Below are 18870 nucleotides of genomic sequence, written 5' to 3' on the forward strand. Positions count from 1 at the left end.
CGAATATCAATGATATTTCAGTATCAAAAAAAATGAAAATTGAAATGTGTGCATTCAAATGTTTATAAACCTTTTCAAAGTTGACGGAATTGACTCAAAATTTGGGAGAAGACGTACTAAATTGTTTAAAAACAGTGTGTCGACTCAAGACAGGCTCCCTCGAAAATGAAGAAGGCGCGGTCAGCGGCTGGTTTATGATATTCCACTTGAATATTGTCATCTTCGAATTCCAAAATCACGTACATCAAGATTTTGTCTCGATCCGTGGATGCGATATGGAGCTCATGTTAAACTTTGTGAGGTTCCTTTTTGGTTTTTAATTGGATTTTTTATTACGCATGCACAAAACTCGGAGAATGCGTATCGCACAACATGTCTGACGCGCAAGTAACTCTTTTAATGACTACTGTAGCGCTGGTGTCGATTTACGCGCTCAATTTTCCAAATGAATATATTTTCGAATTGTGACTTCGTATTATTTTCTCATTTTTTGCTTAATTTCAATATTCTATCAATAAATAAATGATCTTAAGCAATTTCGAAAAGCGAGCACGTAAGTCCACACAAGCACTACAGTAGTCATTTAAAGAGTTACTGTAGTTTTCGCTACGAGATACTTTGAGCGTCGAATATGTAGCACAATACGCATTCTCAGAATGCTACCCGCGCGTTCAGAATTCACCTTGAATAAGAAGACGTATAATGTTATATATTGTATGTTCTCCATCTTGCAATCTTCCTACAAACATTTCGATTTCTTGATAATTTTACTTCTTTTTTTAATGCAGGAAGCCGATGAAAAGCTTTTCAAAGTGCACCATCTTATTTCATTGGAAAAAATTGCATTAAAGTTAAGAGATGGGTAAAGTAAAGCACAATACTAAAAAATAATGATAATAATGGTGGTGTTGAAATGGTACACGATAGTTGGGGTGAAGTTTGATTTTTTAAAAATATTGGCAATATTAGAGATTAATCAGCACTTTCAAATTCCATCTCGTCGGATTCTTCACCAAACGCAGTAGGTGCTGGGTTTGGTGCTGTGATTGTGGGCGGTGGTGGGAACGGAGCGCGGCTACGTGGAGGACTTATGCTCCGATATTTAAAACATTTCCTCAATCGGTTGAACGCGGATTCGCTTTTTGCTCGAGCTTTCGGTAATTTCTGAATATTATAATATCAATAACTTAAGTTTCCAATTAAAAGTAGTGCGTCTTACCAAATTATTTGGCATTTCGTATCCCGAATTCATAGGTTCTCCAGACTGTACTTGGAGACCCCACGAAAAGTGGAGCAGAACGAAAAGGGGATCTGCAAAAAGGGGATCTGCGAAAAGGGGAGATACGAAAAGGGGAGATACGAAAAGGGGAGCAACGAAAAGGGGAGCTGGCACTGTGCCAAACGCACAAAACGCTTTTTTATTCTCATTAAACGCACGACTTTGTTATAACCACACTCCGTTATTACGCATCGCGCGTTGTTTAGCGTAAAAATACAAAAAAAATTCGTGCGTTGAATGAGAATAAAAAAGCGTTTTGTGCGTTTGGCACAGTGCCAGCTCCCCTTTTCGTTGCTCCCCTTTTCGTATCTCCCCTTTTCGTATCTCACCTTTTCGCAGATCCCCTTTTTGCAGATCCCCTTTTCGTTCTGCTCCCCTTTTCGTGGGGCCTCTGTACTTGGCGAGCGGCTGCTGGGGACATAGCGGCCTCTGGCGGCTGCATCTGACAAAAATAAAATTATATGATAATCATTTGTTGATTCAGAATACCTGCAAATCACCAATTTGAGGATGTGGCGGCTGCTGGCCTGGTGGTGGTGGAGGCGGCTGCTGGCCTGGTGGTGGTTTGTTCCGAAAAATCATTTTTCCCCGTAGTTTTACTCAAAAAATTGCAGATATCTTCGCGTTGGCATCGATTCAAGGACAAGGATGTAGAAGACTGGAGGCCGTTTGTTCAAGCAGAGGTGTGCGCGAACAGTGTCAGGGCTGCCTCAAACCGCGAATCACCTGTGCAGACGCGTGAGCGAAGCGTGTGAGGCGCGCCACGCATGCGCGGCGAATCACCTGTGCAGTGGTTCGACTCCGGATGGTAACAGAAAATCCTTGAGGTGGCTTAATCATGTCTTCGGGTAGTGGGGGTGGCTTATACAAGAACTAAAGTTATATTTTGAAATTTTTCAGCTGATATAAGTGAAAAAAGGAAGCATAAATTGTTTTCGCAATGCCTCCTTTATGCTTGCGTTCGTTCGCAAAGACGAGCATTTTTCTCCATTTTTGCTCATGTTTTCAAGTACCCATTCGAAGCACGCGCGAACTTCGGATGAAGCATAAAACTCGTACTCGCGAATCACCTGGGAGGCTGTGTGGCCGTAGGTGTCATTGATCCACCGGCTTACGAGAGACGAGAAACGAGATTTGCTCTGAAACATTCACTAATTAAGAGCGAATATAATGGGAAAACGGAAAAAATCAGATTTTGGGGAATTACAAGCTTTCTTTTCAAAATTTAACAAAGAGACTGCAATTTTTGGGTGAATTTATAACATTTACGGCTAGAAATTAGGTAAAAAGAAGAATAAATGAAAAATTATTCGCGAAAACATCTTTGAAACAGAAATGAATTGAAAAACAATCGCCGGCGCTGACAGAAATGATCAAAAACAGACGGAGTACGGTATACGTGGTAAGACCCAAGTGTGTTTTAATTCTGTGCGCCTTTAAAAAATTCATTTTAGTCATTTTCACTTCAACCGTCAATTTCCGTTATGAAAATTGTCGAAAATAAATTTTCTTGCAGATGGTTGTCTCGGCGGAAGTAATTCGAAAGGATGCCGTATTTTACGTCGCTTGGTGAGTTTATCTGTTCAATATAATTTCTAATTTTTGCTTTTCCAGGATTCTTAGTAACGACGACTCGAAAAGCTGTCACGAAGAGAACTTTTGGACCAATTTGGATGGATAACCTATGGAGTACGTTAATTCTCGAATATTGTTCCGAAAAATCATTTTTCCCCGTAGTTTTACTCAAAAAATTGCAGATATCTTCGCGTTGGCATCGATTCAAGGACAAGGATGTAGAAGACTGGAGGCCGTTTGTTCAAGCAGAGGTGTGCGCGAACAGTGTCAGGGCTGCCTCAAACCGCGAATCACCTGTGCAGACGCGTGAGCGAAGCGTGTGAGGCGCGCCACGCATGCGCGGCGAATCACCTGTGCAGTGGTTCGACTCCGGATGGTAACAGAAAATCCTTGAGGTGGCTTAATCATGTCTTCGGGTAGTGGGGGTGGCTTATACAAGAACTAAAGTTATATTTTGAAATTTTTCAGCTGATATAAGTGAAAAAAGGAAGCATAAATTGTTTTCGCAATGCCTCCTTTATGCTTGCGTTCGTTCGCAAAGACGAGCATTTTTCTCCATTTTTGCTCATGTTTTCAAGTACCCATTCGAAGCACGCGCGAACTTCGGATGAAGCATAAAACTCGTACTCGCGAATCACCTGTGGTTCTAGATGCTGTGTTCGGATCCTGCCGACGCCAAAGCTTTTTTATTTATTTTTTTTGCAGAACTCGAGCTACAAAACACGCCGAAAAACAGATTTTGAAGATTTAAAAACATGTTACACCCCTTTTCAGAATCTCAGAAGTGCGTTGGTAACTTTATAGAAATTTTTTTTTTTTTGAAATTTCATATTTTCTCCACCAAAACCCTTGGAAAATTTTGGTCCAACACTTTTTCAAAAATTTTTTGAAAACGTATCAAATCTTGTAGAGCATCATCAGTTTGTTATTTTTCATTGTTTTCAATGTCCAGGTCCTTATTTCTGATGCTTTGTTGATATGTTTTACCATATAAATGTTTGCAAAACATCTTGTCTTTGAAGCTATGCAGCTTCGCTGGAAAAAATCTCACAAAAAAGTGATCTATTGAAAAGTTGTAGATTGTAACTTTGTCTACAACATTTTAGTTGAACTCTTTTTCTAAAAAATTTGGTTGCCGAGATCTAGACATTATACTTTTCATAATATTTCAAAAATGAGTAGCTCTGTTCAACAGTTTCCAGCTCGACAACCAAATTTTTTTGGAGAAAGTGATTAACTGAAAAGTTGTAGATAAAGTTATAATCTACAACTTTTCAGTAGATCACTTTTGTGAGATTTTTTCCAGTGGAGCTGCATAGCTTCAAAGACAAGATGTTTTGCAAACATTAATTTGGTAATTTTTAACCACTAATTAACCACTAATTTTAACCACTAATCCACTAATTTTTGTGTGCCTTTTAAGGCCCTTGCTCTTTACTATATGGTCTGAGAATCCAAAACCAGCTGACTGATCAAAATATGTTCAACTAAGATAACAATTATCTGTTAGTTAAAAAAAAACTTTTTTTGAACGTAGACTAGCAAAATGTATGCAATGTTTTAGTTACCAGGTTTAAAAACATTTAGAGGTTTATCCAAGAAGTTTTGTTTCTCAAAATTTTTAATAATTCTTTTTTATACTCATATCTGAAATATTGAAAACAATTTAATTGGTGAAATGTTCATAATAAATGGTTTTATCAGCTGACTGTCAGCCTGTAACAATCACATTTTATGTGAAATTTGGTTGGGATAAGAATGACGAATAGACTGCAAAAGAATTTGGTTCGAGTACAGGACGCTGCTTGGATACATTTTAGAGTGTCGGCCAATATTTTATTTACTAATATTGACCAACACTGTAACTAGGAAGCAATAAAAAGTATACAGAATAAATCATTAAAGTTCTTGACGAAATTTTACTAAAATCTGCTATTCCATACGACGAAATTGGTGACATCGAATGTCTTTGACTTGACGAAAAAAAACGTAGCAAGCATACCATCGCTTCGTTCGAAACCTCTTCCAGTTTTACAGTTTAATTTCTCAATTCCATAACTGAAAAATAGAACAATTTGAAATTGAGAGGGACTTATCCAAATATTAGATGTACCTGAAATATCGAGGTCTACGATTTGGATCCCATGCCGAATGATCAATTCCTTCCAATAGTTCATCGTATGAATTAACATTTCCAGTGCAGTTAACTTGTAAACGTCTCAATTTCGGCATATTTCCTTCTAGCCAATATTTGAGTAATGTATTGATTTGTTTAGCTTCAAGTGGTGTACGGCGCGGCGCAGTCTTATCAGTTCACAATTCATATTCTGAACTTCATGAAGTCCCAGTTGTGTAAGGTTGAAAAGTTCCAAATATGGAATATTGAAGGTCTGAAATTACTACTTTTACTTTTCGAACAAACAAATAAAACTCACAAGTTCTTTATTGAAATGAGAACTTAACATGCACTCAATTGACAATCTGTGCGTTGGTTGAATCTTTTCTAATAATAATTTCAGTTGGTATGTCCAAAGGCGCAAGTTTCTTCCAAGAATCTCCAAACTGTTACATTTTCGAAGCAATGGACTTTCCAAAATACACTTGTAATCTCCGAAAAGTTTATCGTGATCCATCATAATTTCCACATGATCAATGGAAAGTGTTTCATTCAAGAAAGTCATAACTTTCATAAGTTGCTTTGGTTCATCATATGGAATAAAATTGAAATTATAGTACGTGTGTGGATCTGTGCGAAAGTTGACTAGTCTCCTGAAAAACAAAAATTGAATTATAATTCTACATATAGGCATTTGATGCAATAATACAAAATTTCAATGATATAAAGATTTACAATTTGAGCTTTCGTATAAGAGAAATGTTATTTTCAATAGCCGATTTTCAAAACTTTCGGCAAATATCGCGCGGCAAATGTCTGGCGAATTTGGCAAATCACACCCGTTCACCTAGATTTCGCTGCATTAGCACCAAAGGTAGGCAAAGTTTTTCAGAGTCAAGAAATTGATCAATCAAGAATTCTTAATTTAAAATGTCAAGAAAACAAGAACTTAGTTTTTTTACTTTTTTCGGCAAATGCCAATTTTTGAAATTTTCTGCGAATGGCGAATTTGTCGAATGAGGTGCAACTCAACTAAAGGTGGCAAACTTTCGCTGAATTTGTCTTTGAATTTACCTCAATTCATCAATCCAGAAACTATGGTGACAAATAGAATGACTCCATTTATGTGCTGGATAGTACTTTGCTAAATAATTGTTCATCGCTTCGTAAGCATTAATAACTTCATCACTTGTTTCAATTATCATAACATGTCGAGACAGGCGTTCAATTCGGGCTGGTCCACCATTTTTTTCAAAAACGCGGTTATCCAGAATGAGTTTAAACACTTTTCGATTGATTCGTTTTACTTTCAGTTGAGTTTTATGAGACACACGTGCTAGTTTGATTCTGAAATAATGAACAGTTACATGAGTACATAATTGTTTATAAACTAGAGACGTTTTGTTGAATTAACATTATTTCATATACAAAACAATTTCTAACAACAAATTGTGTTACTATAATCACCGTGTAGTTGGAAACTTACACTTCATCAATATCCAAGTGTTGAAGAAATTTTCGGAATGCAGGATATGGCAGAGAATTTACAACGAAAGGTTTCATCTGAAAAATGAAAAAAAAATTACTTCTAACAAGTCACTTCAATAAAAAAAATTAAAATGAAATGCACGAAAATTAAAGACGATCGATTATTGTTGTTCCCACTACAATTAGCTGTAAGACCTATGAGAGCAGCTGTAGGTGACGTCATGACGTGTTATTACAATACGCACAATTTTCAGTCGATATTGGATCAATAAGAATTCAAGCTAATGTAAATGCATAATCCAAAGGTTTTACAATTTTCAAAAAGACTTTAAAAACTGACACCTGTGCATTTTTAAAATTTTACACAAAAAAATTTACTTTTTGATTACCATTTCATCATAATATTTTCAGATGGATACATGGCCCGTAATCTAGAACGATGGTCAGATTCCTATATGGCGGAAACTTAAGAAATCCAAGAAATGATAAAACTCGAAGCGTACCTAAAAGCAAATCTGCCAAAAAGTGGAAAATCGACTATAGTTCATGGGGATTTCCGTGTGGACAATTTGATTATCGAAGAGAATGAGATCAAAGTGAAAGGAGTTCTCGATTGGGAACTCTCAACAATTGGATATCCACTTTCAGATCTTGCGACATTTTTGATTCGTGTACTATGTTCCAAATAGAATGATACTTCTACCAGGGCTCGGAGATTACAGTGAATCTGATCTTCATAGAATGGGCATTCCGAAAAAATTGTCATTGGATTTTGAAGTTGTTTTTCAGTCACATATTTATGGAAAAATGTGAATTTAATTTTTTTCAATCAAAAAGTTATGAAAAACTTGAGTGTAACTTGAAAATTAAAAAGAAAATTGGTCTCACTTTAATTTTAGAATCTTCCGTTTTTCAATGAAGTTAATTGCAATTAGTTTTTCTACATTTGAAGATATTTTGATTAAAACTATTCAGAAACATTTTTTCAATTTTTAACAGGAATAGCATTTTCCGTGAGCGTATGTCTAGTTTTATAGTTTTCAATCTGAATCACAGTTTTAACAGTAACCATAATTTCTGATCTCCAAATATGGGACATTATGTTGTAGGCACTACGTATTTACAATGTGTTAGCCCAAATATGATATTTGGAAAGACATATTTGATTTGTACCGTGACGTTGTTAGAATTTTACGATCATTTCTGTAGAGAATGTGAAACATTTAAAAACAAACGATGAATGTTTCACAACGTTATTGACAATTTTTTGGTACTAAAAAAAAACTCGGATTTGTAATTTTTTTGAGCATTCATTTTTGCGAGGATTTTGTTTCTAAATATTAAAAACTTTTTCTCATTTTTCCGAATTGTCGTGAAATTTACGGTAGCCAACAGCACCTTAATATGTTTTTAATAATTTTTTATGGTATCACTCGGTTCCCCTCTTTTGATGAAAATACATAATTCAAAGATTTCTTTGTTGGATCTATTAGAAAACATTTAGATCCTATATTTTTTACATAACGATCGATACAAGCGGTTTGTGTTGTTTTTTGTTGATGACTGCCTTTGAACCGTTTCTATTATCGAAAAAATACGATCGCACAAATTTCTCATAATTAATTTTTGATCTACTCTTGGAACTTGACTCCGCGCCTAATCTTGTTGCCATTGTTATTTTGTTGTGGCTGTCTTGTCGAAGGAAGGGAAGCAGTCTAGTCAACAAGGTAGATCAAAAGTTGACCATCTAAATGCAAAATTAGTAGATTTTCCAATTTAGAAAAATTTATATCTGGCTTCAAACTAACTATTACAAAAATCCCTGCAGCCATTATGTTGTCAATTTCATGTTCTTTCAGAATTTGAAAACAAAATTCAAAAAAGTTTCATATCCGCTGAGTTCAAGCAGAAAAAGTCGATACTGATTCTGCATTCAAATTCTCTATTAGTGCGGCATGCCGCACTAATTTCCGGGCCCATTGTAACTTGCGCACTATTAGAGACTGCCGGACTACTGGAGACTGCCGTACTAATTTTCGATAACTAATTTTCATTTTGAGGTTACTACTTTCGAGAGTAGTAAACTAAAAATTCCCTCATAAAACCTCATATTTTATGTGAAAATTAATGAAAATTGTGCACTTTGCCCCCAAAGACACTGAAATGCAATGTTTAAGTGAAAGTTTATGAGAAATTATTGAAGAATGAACAAGGATACCATTGGAGTAATCGAATATTTGAGGTGGCTTTTGCAACCAAAAAGAAGGGGTTTTCGAAAGGGCAGTAGGGGTGCCGCACTAATAGAGATGCCGCACTATTAGAGATGCCGCACTAATAGAGAATATACGGTAGTCGGTTTTAGCCTAACCTATCAATCTCAATACTTATTTTTAATTTTATTCATGTTTACAATTCAATACAAATAAAAATTGAAAATGTCATGTCGAAAATACAAATACTCGTAATAGTTATCATGAATGAATGTAACTAATAATAAATTTGATTCGACTCCGGAACAAGAGCTCCAAGGTAAGGTGCAACATAATCAGGAACCATATCATCTCTTTCGTTCATTTGATTTTCAATGATATCTTCAATTTGATGACATCCAGATAAAACTAACAAAGTCTTCATTCCGTGATCTCTTCCGAATTTGACATCTGTGTTGGTTCTGAAATAATTCAAAAATTAAATTTAAAAGTTGAATAGAAATTAGATTTACCTGTCTCCAATCATCATTGTTCTTGATGGATTGATATTCCATTTTCTTTTAATATAATTAAATGCTGGAGTACATGGTTTTCCAACAGTCAATGGATCTCTTCCAGATGCACATTTGATTGCTGCAACAATTGGTCCAGCATCAGGAATAACAACTTCTGGATTTGGTCCTGGACATGTTTCATCTTCATTTGTTGCAACAAACAGAACACCTTCTTCTCTTAAATAATTTGAAGCCTTCATCATTTTGACATAATCGAAATGTTTTTCGTATCCAACAACGACTGCTCCAACATTTTCTTCCAATTTAATATCATACATGAATGCACCAGATCCGTCGGCTTCATCTTGTTTCTTTTCTGGTCCATGTCCAAAATATTCAATGCCTAATTCATCCATTTCATCACGAAGTCCTTGTTCTCCTATCAAATAAACTCGTTTTCCATCTAATCCAGCTCTGTGCAAAGTATCAGCAACAACTGCAGCTGGATTCACCAAATTGTTCTTGTTCATTTTTGAAGAGTTGTATCCCAGTTTTGCAAGCTTCTTTGCATAAACTGCACGAGATTTGGTGGCATTATTGGTGAGCACAATGATTTGTTTGTTGTGTTTCACAAGATAATCGATCAGACGAGGAGATCCTGGCATCACTGATTCACCGAGCCAAAGTACACCTGAAAGAATTTGTAATTAAGATTTGTTCTAGATATTCTAGAAAACTAACCATCAGCGTCGAAGATGAATGTGTCAATTGTCTTCATGACCTTGGAAAACGATTTCGGGTCAAGTGGAAGAGTAGATCTGCAGTTTGGATCAAGTCCAGAATGAATACGAGATTCTAGGAACATTTTTGGATTTTCATTTTCAGAATCAGATTCGACTGGGGTTGGAAGTGGGGAACTGATCTTCAGCTTCATTTTGAGTTTTCAAATGTAATTTCAGTTTGCAAATATAAACCAGCAAGTGATACTTTTCGATCCACTCTCGATACCTTTTATACCCGTGAATCTGTTGTGATAGCATCTGGTGGGCGGAGTCTGGCGATCAGAGCAGAAAACGAAACCGAAAGGACATTGAGACGTCATTCACCAATAAAGTTTCTGATAGCGAGAGAGTGCAGAGAAATTAGAGGAACAGATTTTCTCTGGGTCTCTTCGTGTGAAAACACTAAAAATAGATAGTGAAGAACACTTTAAAGATGTTCACGTGAACATTGAACAAAAAAGAGGGTGTCCCCCAAGTGTTCGTTGTGAATTAAGTGTAATACTTGTTTGTGGTTTTTTGAAACAAGATTGGAAGATCGTGAAAGCAAAATACAAACTAACTATAAATTAAATAAAACGTTTATAGTTGAGCAAGGAAATTGGATAAGAACATCAAAGTTCACTGAATGAATGGGGTCAAATTTCAACTAGGAAAGTTCAATAAAGGCTTTTCAATTATGCAGAGTACACGTGGAACACTTTGCAGTTTTGGTGGTTTGATGGCATTGAGAGGAAATTGTTCCTGGAATCTAAATGTATATTTTCAGAGCAATCTATTTTAAGCAAACTATTTTTCAGACAATTTTTAGCACATGATCTCATTAAACCTAGAAACGAACTGTCAACAGCTTGTGTCAACTCTGAGCTTCTCATTTCATAAAATTTATAATATTCCCAATTTGAGTTCGAGACACTCAAAATTAATAGAATTAAATAAATATTATCGTGTACTTTTTCAATTGTTTTTCTATTCCATTTTTGAATTCATTTGCAGAACTTTGTACCCAACTTTTCCATCTTTTTATACAATGTTAAATGTACTCAATCTTTTTAAGCCTATCATGTGAGTTGTGCTCTTTTGGATGAACAGTTGCTCAATGTTCGTCTGATCTCTGCGTCACATATTTGTGTGTAATGGGAATCGCAAAAGCTTATTGATTTTTATTGCTATTTTTGTGGATAAATGAACAAATGCACAATATGTACAAAATTTGGAAAAGTTGAATATCTAAAATTATTGATCCACATAACTGCGAAAAATTAAATTGGTTATAGAATATGTTAAGTGCAATTAGTACGGAAAGTGTAATGCGGTACAAAGTTCTTGTTTTCAAAACATGCAATTTTAATCGATCTTTTTCTCATGCATTCTCATTGTTCTACTTCCTTTCATGATTTTTTTCCTTGTAACTTTGTTTTCTTATTGTAATAAATATTAAGTAGATCAATTTGTTTTCTTGCTTTAATAATAAAATCAACAATCTTCAGATCATTCCAATCATTGCATTCAATGCGTTCATCGACACCTCGCAGCTTTACGTTTTTGTTCAAAGATCTCTTGCAGGTGGGCTCTTTTGTGTTATCAGTGTAATCAATTCGTACTACTTTTCCACACAAACAAAACAACTTTTGAAAATCGAACAGTGACGAGTGGGCAAAGTATTCCCGTGATAGTACAGTCTGTAAAATACATTTGTAGTACTTCTTATCACTATTAATATAATTTGTAATAGGAGGAAACTGAAAACATGTTTGAAAGTGAACCGCTTAGGAGTGGTCGCAGTGATTTTTGGAATGAAAGTTCTGAAACGTTTTAGAGATTTAGTAGTCTATTGTTGAATGCATTTTTCATTAAACTTTTATTTTCCTGAAAAAGTTATGGGTAGATGACAAGATTAATACGGAACTTTGAATTGAGTTTTCAAAAAGAAATTTCTTAAAACATGCCAATTTTTCGAGGATTTTTTTCAGATAATTTCAAAATAAAAATTCTCTATGCTTATTTGTTATCTTAGAGCCTCGGCATTTCGCTCCACATTTTTGTCTAATTTGTGGCCCAAAAACTGTTCAGTTGGACCAAACGTTGGCAAAACTTGGGCAATAGTTGGGCTAGACTTGGTATTGGGCCCAATTTCAGCCTAAATTTGGCTGAAATCAAGTCAACCCACTATTTATCCAAGTCAACATTTTCGGGCCAAACTTGAAAAAAAACTAACACCAAATGGAGGTTCATTTAAATTTTTATGTCATATTTCTCACGGTACCTTCAAATATTTATTAGAATTTCTAAACAACAAAAACTATACTTTGGGGGTGGTCTATGACTTGAACACCTCAGAAAGTGTAGCCTTGTTTTGTTTATGTTTTTCTGATCATCTGAAGAATGTTCATTGTATCCATAATCAATGTTCATTGTGTTGGAAAAAATGTCAGTTGGTCACTGATTTGTTGATCTTTTTGCTAATCAACGAGCACTCAGTTGGAAGTTGTGTTTTTTAAAGAGAAATATCTGCAATTTGGGAGGAAGCTAATAGGCGCAAGCGTGATATGTTAGTTTTAGAAAATGGCAAATGTTTTGTACCAGAGTTTTTATATGACACTTCATAGGAAGGACTTAAAACCATTATTGTTTGGAAAAGTTGTTGCGTATATCTTTTATAGGGTATTTCCAGCAAAATCTATTAATCAACATTTTATGCACAACGGTTTTCGGATTGTTGTCTTGAATGTGACAATGTTACAGTACGAATGACCTTCTAATAGTTTTATTTATGCCGATTTTGTATCCTCCGAATTGTTGTCCTCTTCCAGACTGTTCTCTGTCATTTCCTAGGCCTTTGTCATTATTATAGGCCATGCAAAAGATAACAATCAGGCTCCCGTCCGTCGGACATTGATCCGAAATTCGGTCCTTCTACGTCATGATCTTTGACCGTTTAGACTCATAGTCTGTAAGAGACGCAGACATGATTAGGCCCGAGCAAAGAAGATACGAAATTATAATATGGAATACAAGATGCTATTGGACAAAGATCTATTTTTAAATTACTCTAGGTAACTAGTGAATTTGATTGAAATCGTTAATAAATAATCCCTGATAGTTTTGTAGGTGACAGTCGGGGTGGTATTGAAAAAGGAACTGGAAATTTAAAAATGGGGCAGGAGACAGAAATAGATTGATAATTTGATCGAGAAAAAGAACAAGAACAACTATCCGATTGAAATTACACTGTCTGATGTAAGGAAGAGAGATATAAATTGATGTTAGGATTACGGTACTGTTCAATGAAATAGTTACCAGTTGGGTGGAAGTGAGAGTTGAGATTATTTTAAATTTCCTAAACTTCCAAACTTAATTTTTATTGAAAATTTTGTCTTATTTGGATATTCCCTATAGGTCGGGATTTTAATTTTAATTTTGAATAAGTTGCATTTGAACAGCAAAGTTTTTGGAAACATTTTTATATAAAGTTTAAAATAGGGTTTTATAATTATCTTCAATTGGTTCTCAACTAGGTTCCAGAAAAAAGGAGTAGCTGCAGAATAACATCCAGAATAAAATTGTCGATGTTTAAAGTTCAACAGGACAATTTCAAATTGCCAACTTTTCTGTACTAGTATTAACATAGAAAATACGGCATGTCAAGTGCCATATGGGTTTATCTGAATATTTTACATGCGTCCAAAAACAGCAAAACATTTTTTGGTTTTTAAAACACACAAAGCTTTGTTTGCAAAATTAGGACTATTTTAAATTTCCAAAAAATCTTTAAAAAACAAATTTTATTCCTGCAAAGCAAATGGACGAAACATTTCAGCCTCTTCGACTTTTAGACCTTTCTCTAATCGTCTGCAATTCCCGCAGACTTTTTTAAGGCAAAGTACAAAAAGGTAATCATCAGCTTGAAAAGTTGATCAGACAATTTTATGGTCAAAATTTTTGATAATAAGGGTTTTGTGAAAAAATTATTTTATAACTACAGATCCTCTAATAGTACTGTATCCTACTACTTCCTTGAAAAAGTTATATCTCGGTATATTTTGAAAAAAGCAAAAAGACGAAAACAACAAAACAATAGAGAAAGAAATTACTAATACTTTATCAGTTGAAAACTCTTGTATAGAACCAATGAAAACTTAGATATACGCTGCCAAAGTTGAGCAATGGGGTGCAGTAAAAATAGAGGAAACACGGTATGCCAAGTGTCATATGGATCTTTGGTTTTGATCTTCTTACTGTTCAATGATATGGATAGTCAAAAATAAAAATTTCCTTGTTTATCAATTTATTTTTATTTTAGTTCCATCAGTACAAAATTCCATCAGAATTGTGCGTAAATAATCCAAAAAGGAACACATTCTAGTTTTCTCCTCCTTATGTAATATGCAATAGAATCGTATTTTTACAGTGTCCCATAATAGAACACCATGACAAAATCTTGTTTTTTCCCTTGTCAGCTACATCTTCAAAAGTCAGTGATGTGATTTACACTGTCATCCCTGAAATGGATACACATGATTTTCCTATTCACTTCCCGTTCCTAACACCCCAATCAAATAGTTACAGTATCCAATTGCATCTCAAAAGATCAGGCTAATGTGACGATTCTTTTTTCCTGCAAAAAAGTGTCGAATCTATGCTCTCCACATCCAGTACACTCTATCGCTTCATGTCCAATCTTTAAAGAAACGACATGATAAGCGGGTCAATTAGAGAACAAGATACGACAGACAGAACATTGGAATTCCCATCTCCTCGTGTGTCGTCGCGACGCTTTTTTAAGGATAATGATAAAAGATCGTGAGACGCAGATAAAGATTTTGAGTGATGTATGATGATGTACATGAGTCGGGGCGCCATTTTCATTGAAGACGCCCGCGCCAGACTCACTTTTAAAGACGACTCGTGTGATGTTCACGTGAACTTCAGCAACCTTCAAAGACACTTGGAGGGTCTCAGCGCCCCACGAGGCCAAGTGTTCAATGATTTCGTAGGTTTGGTGGTCAAAAAATTGTGATGTTTACTAGTTGGATTGGTATGGGAATTTGACTTGTAAATATGGTTCAGGGATCAAATGACGATCAGAGTACTTTGAGTACAAACAGTGTAGAATTCTGGAAATCTAGAAGAAGTCGTTTGAGTTTCTTAAGCAGATTAATATTTTTAACGAACGAGTTTCCTACTTCCTTTAGCTTCCTAAAAGTTGGATTTTGCCACGTAGCTGTGAGAGGGAGTGATATTATGAGACAAGTCAAGAAGTCCAGGATAGCCGACTTCGAAGAGTTTTCAACATTTCTTTCTCAGATTATTTTCGCTTGATTTTCAGATCAGAAAATGTGGGGCACATTTTTTCGCCACATTTACGAAATCTCATATTTCTGACTCAAAGTCCTCATATTTCTGACTCAAACTTAAATTTCGACATATTAAAATTTTTTGAGCAACTTCTCAACACTTTCAATTGGAAGTAAAGATATTTTCAGACTGTGCTGTATCATTGATCCTGCTAACTCTCTGACAGAAAACAGTTTGAAACTTGCCAACACCTTACAAAACAACAAAAAATATCAGTTTAAAAGATTCACAATTTCAAAAGAAGTCATAAAGTGGGATTACCGTATTTCCTGAATTCGCATTGCATCTATTGCTTAAATTTGACAGATTATACCTCAGTTGTCATTTGTTCTATGCAATAATTGTCGACTGACAAAATATTTGTAATTTCTTTTTTATTGATTTGCAGTTAGCTATATATTGATATCTTCGAAATGATTCGAGATGCACCCTGTTAAAACAAAGTTATGAGTTACCGGAATATTCGAGGAAATACTTTCTAAACTATTTGGAGTATTTTTGCTTCACAGCGTGCATCATTAAACCAGAAGCACAATTTGACCTACTATAGTTATAAAAGTTGTTCTGATGGTGAGCACGTGAATCGGAGCATTTTCTGTTTTGTTGGGTGTTTTCTGCCCACAAAAAAAAATGCTCTACTACTAAAAATAATTCAAGCTTCCGAGAAAAGTTTTGCGACCAATGTTCATTTCGCTGAGCTTTCTTTTTTTGGAAAAAGTTTGAAAAGTCATGTGGACTGATTATAAAATAGATTTTGTACAGAGAATGACGGAATGACTTTTGAAAATTAGCGGAGATAAGGGTAAAACTCTCTACGACTTTTTTTTTGATAAGAGTAATTTCCTCCATGAAGGAAGTTCGGAGAATCAAAGTGGAAAATTTAACGGAAGATACTGTAACTCTAAAAGTGCGAAAATAATACCAGTTTCACACTACAGACTTATGAATTAGTGTTCTCATTTGGTAGGTCAAATATGCACCGCCGATTATAGATCTATCCTTATGTGCATTTTATGACAAAAACAATAACAAAAGAGTATTCTTCCATAGTTCTGATCTTTGTTTCGACGCTGAATACGCCATTCCTTTGCCCTTTGATTCCGTCTCGATTCTAAAAATAGTGACTGTACTTTGGCGTCGCCACCTTTATAGAATCGTTGGACCAACTATATACTTCCAACATCTTCTAATACCCGTCTGTTCACGTGAACCATTCATGTTCCTTCTTGCTTCCCAAGACCCCCCCCCCCCTCCAACATCTTCAAAGATGCAGATTATTCTCTGTCTGTCTGTGTCTCGCCACCGAGCGTCCGCCTTCTTCTTTCTGCTCTTTGCCCTGACTCCGCCCATCTACAAGTATAAAAGTATCGGTTGCAGCCTTACTTAATATCATCACTGTCCTTCTTTTACCAATCTCATTCAAAAACTTCCATCTTTTCTACAATTTAGCATTTTTCAGAAAATGAAGTACCCAACTATCATCGACAGTCAACAGTTGTTCCGTGAGCCCGATCATCCTCTCAAAGCCGGACTCGATCCAAAATGCCGTTCCACGAAACCCCTCTGTCCAGATACCTTCGCTAAGGTCATGAAGACTATTGACACATTCATTTTTGACGCTGATGGTTAGTTTTCTAGAATATCTAGTTCAATTTTTAATTATAAATTCTTTCAGGTGTCCTGTGGCTCGGTGAATCAGTGATGCCAGGATCTCCTCGTCTGATCGATTATCTTGTGAAACACAACAAACAAATCATTGTGCTCACCAATAATGCCACCAAATCTCGTGCAGTTTATGCAAAGAAGCTTGCAAAACTGGGATACAACTCTTCAAAAATGAACAAGAACAATTTGGTGAATCCAGCTGCAGTTGTTGCTGATACTTTGCACAGAGCTGGATTAGATGGAAAACGAGTTTATTTGATAGGAGAACAAGGACTTCGTGATGAAATGGATGAATTAGGCATTGAATATTTTGGACATGGACCAGAAAAGAAACAAGATGAAGCCGACGGATCTGGTGCATTCATGTATGATATTAAATTGGAAGAAAATGTTGGAGCAGTCGTTGTTGGATACGAAAAACATTTCGATTATATCAAAATGATGAAGGCTTCAAATTATTTAAGAGAAGAAGGTGTTCTGTTTGTTGCAACAAATGAAGATGAAACATGTCCAGGACCAAATCCAGAAGTTGTTATTCCTGATGCTGGACCAATTGTTGCAGCAATCAAATGTGCATCTGGAAGAGATCCATTGACTGTTGGAAAACCATGTACTCCAGCATTTAATTATATTAAAAGAAAATGGAATATCAATCCATCAAGAACAATGATGATTGGAGACAGGTAAATTGAAATTATTCAGACATTTTGAAATTAAAATTTTAATTATTTCAGAACTAACACAGATGTCAAATTCGGAAGAGATCACGGAATGAAGACATTGTTAGTTTTATCTGGATGTCATCAAATTGAAGATATCATTGAAAATCAAATGAACGAAAGAGATGATATGGTCCCTGATTATGTTGCACCATGCCTTGGAGCTCTTGTTCCAGAAAGAATTTAAATCCCTAGATCTTTACTTTACGTGTCATTGTTTTGTTGTCTAATGCATACGGTGTATGTAGATACTTTCTTTCCTGTTTTCCCCCAACTTCTTGTCATCTGACTAATCCGACCTCTGCCATATTTCGGATGCAAAAAATATGCTTCATATTGAAGCTTACTCACCCTCCCCCAACTCTTCAATAAAATTGATTCGACTTTATTTATTTTTCCACACCTAAATAACTGAAAATGATTCGAAAGAGGAATATCGTTATTTCGCGAACATATGACATGCCAGTTTAAAGGCACTCGCGGTTTTCTGGGTGGGTCTCGCCACGATCTGTATTTTTCTTCGTTTGATGTGATGAAAATTGGATTTATGAAATTGGGAATATTAATAAATTATTTTGATTTTGTGAAGACGTGAAAGAATACACGTAGGTTACAATAAATACATGACATTTAGCCACGTGGCATTTTAGAAAGTAGGGCATTCGGTTTTTCAAATTCATTTTTTATTGTACTCTCCCAGCAGAGAACGAGAATTCGATAATTCTCTTCGATTCCACACTATAATCAATATGGTAAGTCTATCACAAGATGAGAAATTTTTTCGAATTTTACCTACAGACTGATTCATTGAATTGACTTCAGAGATGACATTGCAGTTGCAAGAATTGATGAGACAATCTGATGAAAAGGTTGGCTCGATTGAATAATCAAATAAATATACATATTTTTATTTTTCAGATCGAAGTTTTGGAGCTTCAATCTCGACTCGAATTGGCTCAACAAGCTTCGGATCTCACTGATCGTCTTCATGAAGACTTGAGAGCTTCGGATGCCAGGGTTCAAGAAACGTTCAAGTTTCTGCTCTTCCAACCGAGAAATCAGAAGAAGATGGAATAAATAAAGCTCGTGATTAACTTGATGCTGCTTTTAAATAAAATTTTATTCGAATTTATTCATTTTTCAACATCTAAATATCTGAATATTATATCTAAACACCTAAATATTGA

The 18870-nt window shown here is 35.3% G+C and overlaps 7 protein-coding genes across 7 annotated transcripts; 3 read left to right on the forward strand and 4 right to left on the reverse strand.

The window, feature by feature from the left end:
* Positions 1-804: 804 nt before the first annotated feature.
* K09H11.11 (uncharacterized protein) lies at positions 805-1556 on the reverse strand. The gene is made up of 2 exons (NM_001038406.3): positions 1220-1556; positions 805-1164 (listed from the first exon to the last, which is right to left on the reverse strand). Exons 1-2 carry the CDS (start codon positions 1250-1252, stop codon positions 973-975), a joined length of 225 nt encoding a protein of 74 aa, NP_001033495.2. The 5' UTR covers positions 1253-1556; the 3' UTR covers positions 805-972.
* A 1239-nt stretch (positions 1557-2795) lies between these two features.
* Positions 2796-2960, forward strand: C53A3.3 (uncharacterized protein; the record flags this gene model as incomplete). The annotated part of the gene is made up of 2 exons (NM_001038381.1): positions 2796-2848; positions 2894-2960. The coding sequence occupies 2 exons, from the start codon at positions 2796-2798 to the stop codon at positions 2958-2960; spliced, it is 120 nt and encodes a 39-aa protein (NP_001033470.1).
* Positions 2961-4519: 1559 nt separating this feature from the next.
* Positions 4520-5183, reverse strand: C53A3.4 (YDG domain-containing protein). The gene is made up of 2 exons (NM_001356649.5): positions 4968-5183; positions 4520-4912 (listed from the first exon to the last, which is right to left on the reverse strand). The coding sequence occupies exons 1-2, from the start codon at positions 5084-5086 to the stop codon at positions 4777-4779; spliced, it is 255 nt and encodes an 84-aa protein (NP_001343829.1). The 5' UTR covers positions 5087-5183; the 3' UTR covers positions 4520-4776.
* On the reverse strand, positions 5095-6535 carry C53A3.1 (F-box domain-containing protein; the record flags this gene model as incomplete). Its single annotated transcript, NM_001356650.4, has 4 exons — positions 6457-6535; positions 6045-6317; positions 5290-5623; positions 5095-5244 (listed from the first exon to the last, which is right to left on the reverse strand). Exons 1-4 carry the CDS (start codon positions 6531-6533, stop codon positions 5095-5097), a joined length of 834 nt encoding a protein of 277 aa, NP_001343828.1. The 5' UTR covers positions 6534-6535.
* A 2261-nt stretch (positions 6536-8796) lies between these two features.
* On the reverse strand, positions 8797-10149 carry pgph-3 (Phosphoglycolate phosphatase). The gene is made up of 3 exons (NM_072110.6): positions 9904-10149; positions 9181-9853; positions 8797-9129 (listed from the first exon to the last, which is right to left on the reverse strand). Exons 1-3 carry the CDS (start codon positions 10094-10096, stop codon positions 8946-8948), a joined length of 1050 nt encoding a protein of 349 aa, NP_504511.1. The 5' UTR covers positions 10097-10149; the 3' UTR covers positions 8797-8945.
* A 6609-nt stretch (positions 10150-16758) lies between these two features.
* On the forward strand, positions 16759-18069 carry pgph-2 (Phosphoglycolate phosphatase). The gene is made up of 3 exons (NM_072111.7): positions 16759-16924; positions 16975-17647; positions 17699-18069. Exons 1-3 carry the CDS (start codon positions 16762-16764, stop codon positions 17868-17870), a joined length of 1008 nt encoding a protein of 335 aa, NP_504512.1. The 5' UTR covers positions 16759-16761; the 3' UTR covers positions 17871-18069.
* A 178-nt stretch (positions 18070-18247) lies between these two features.
* On the forward strand, positions 18248-18815 carry F44E7.3 (t-SNARE coiled-coil homology domain-containing protein). The gene is made up of 4 exons (NM_072112.3): positions 18248-18284; positions 18369-18435; positions 18482-18552; positions 18602-18815. The coding sequence occupies exons 3-4, from the start codon at positions 18508-18510 to the stop codon at positions 18758-18760; spliced, it is 204 nt and encodes a 67-aa protein (NP_504513.1). The 5' UTR covers positions 18248-18284; positions 18369-18435; positions 18482-18507; the 3' UTR covers positions 18761-18815.
* The last annotated feature ends 55 nt before the right edge of the window (positions 18816-18870 follow it).

Source organism: Caenorhabditis elegans, chromosome V (assembly GCF_000002985.6).
Source record: "Caenorhabditis elegans chromosome V".
Lineage (NCBI taxonomy): Eukaryota > Metazoa > Nematoda > Chromadorea > Rhabditida > Rhabditidae > Caenorhabditis > Caenorhabditis elegans.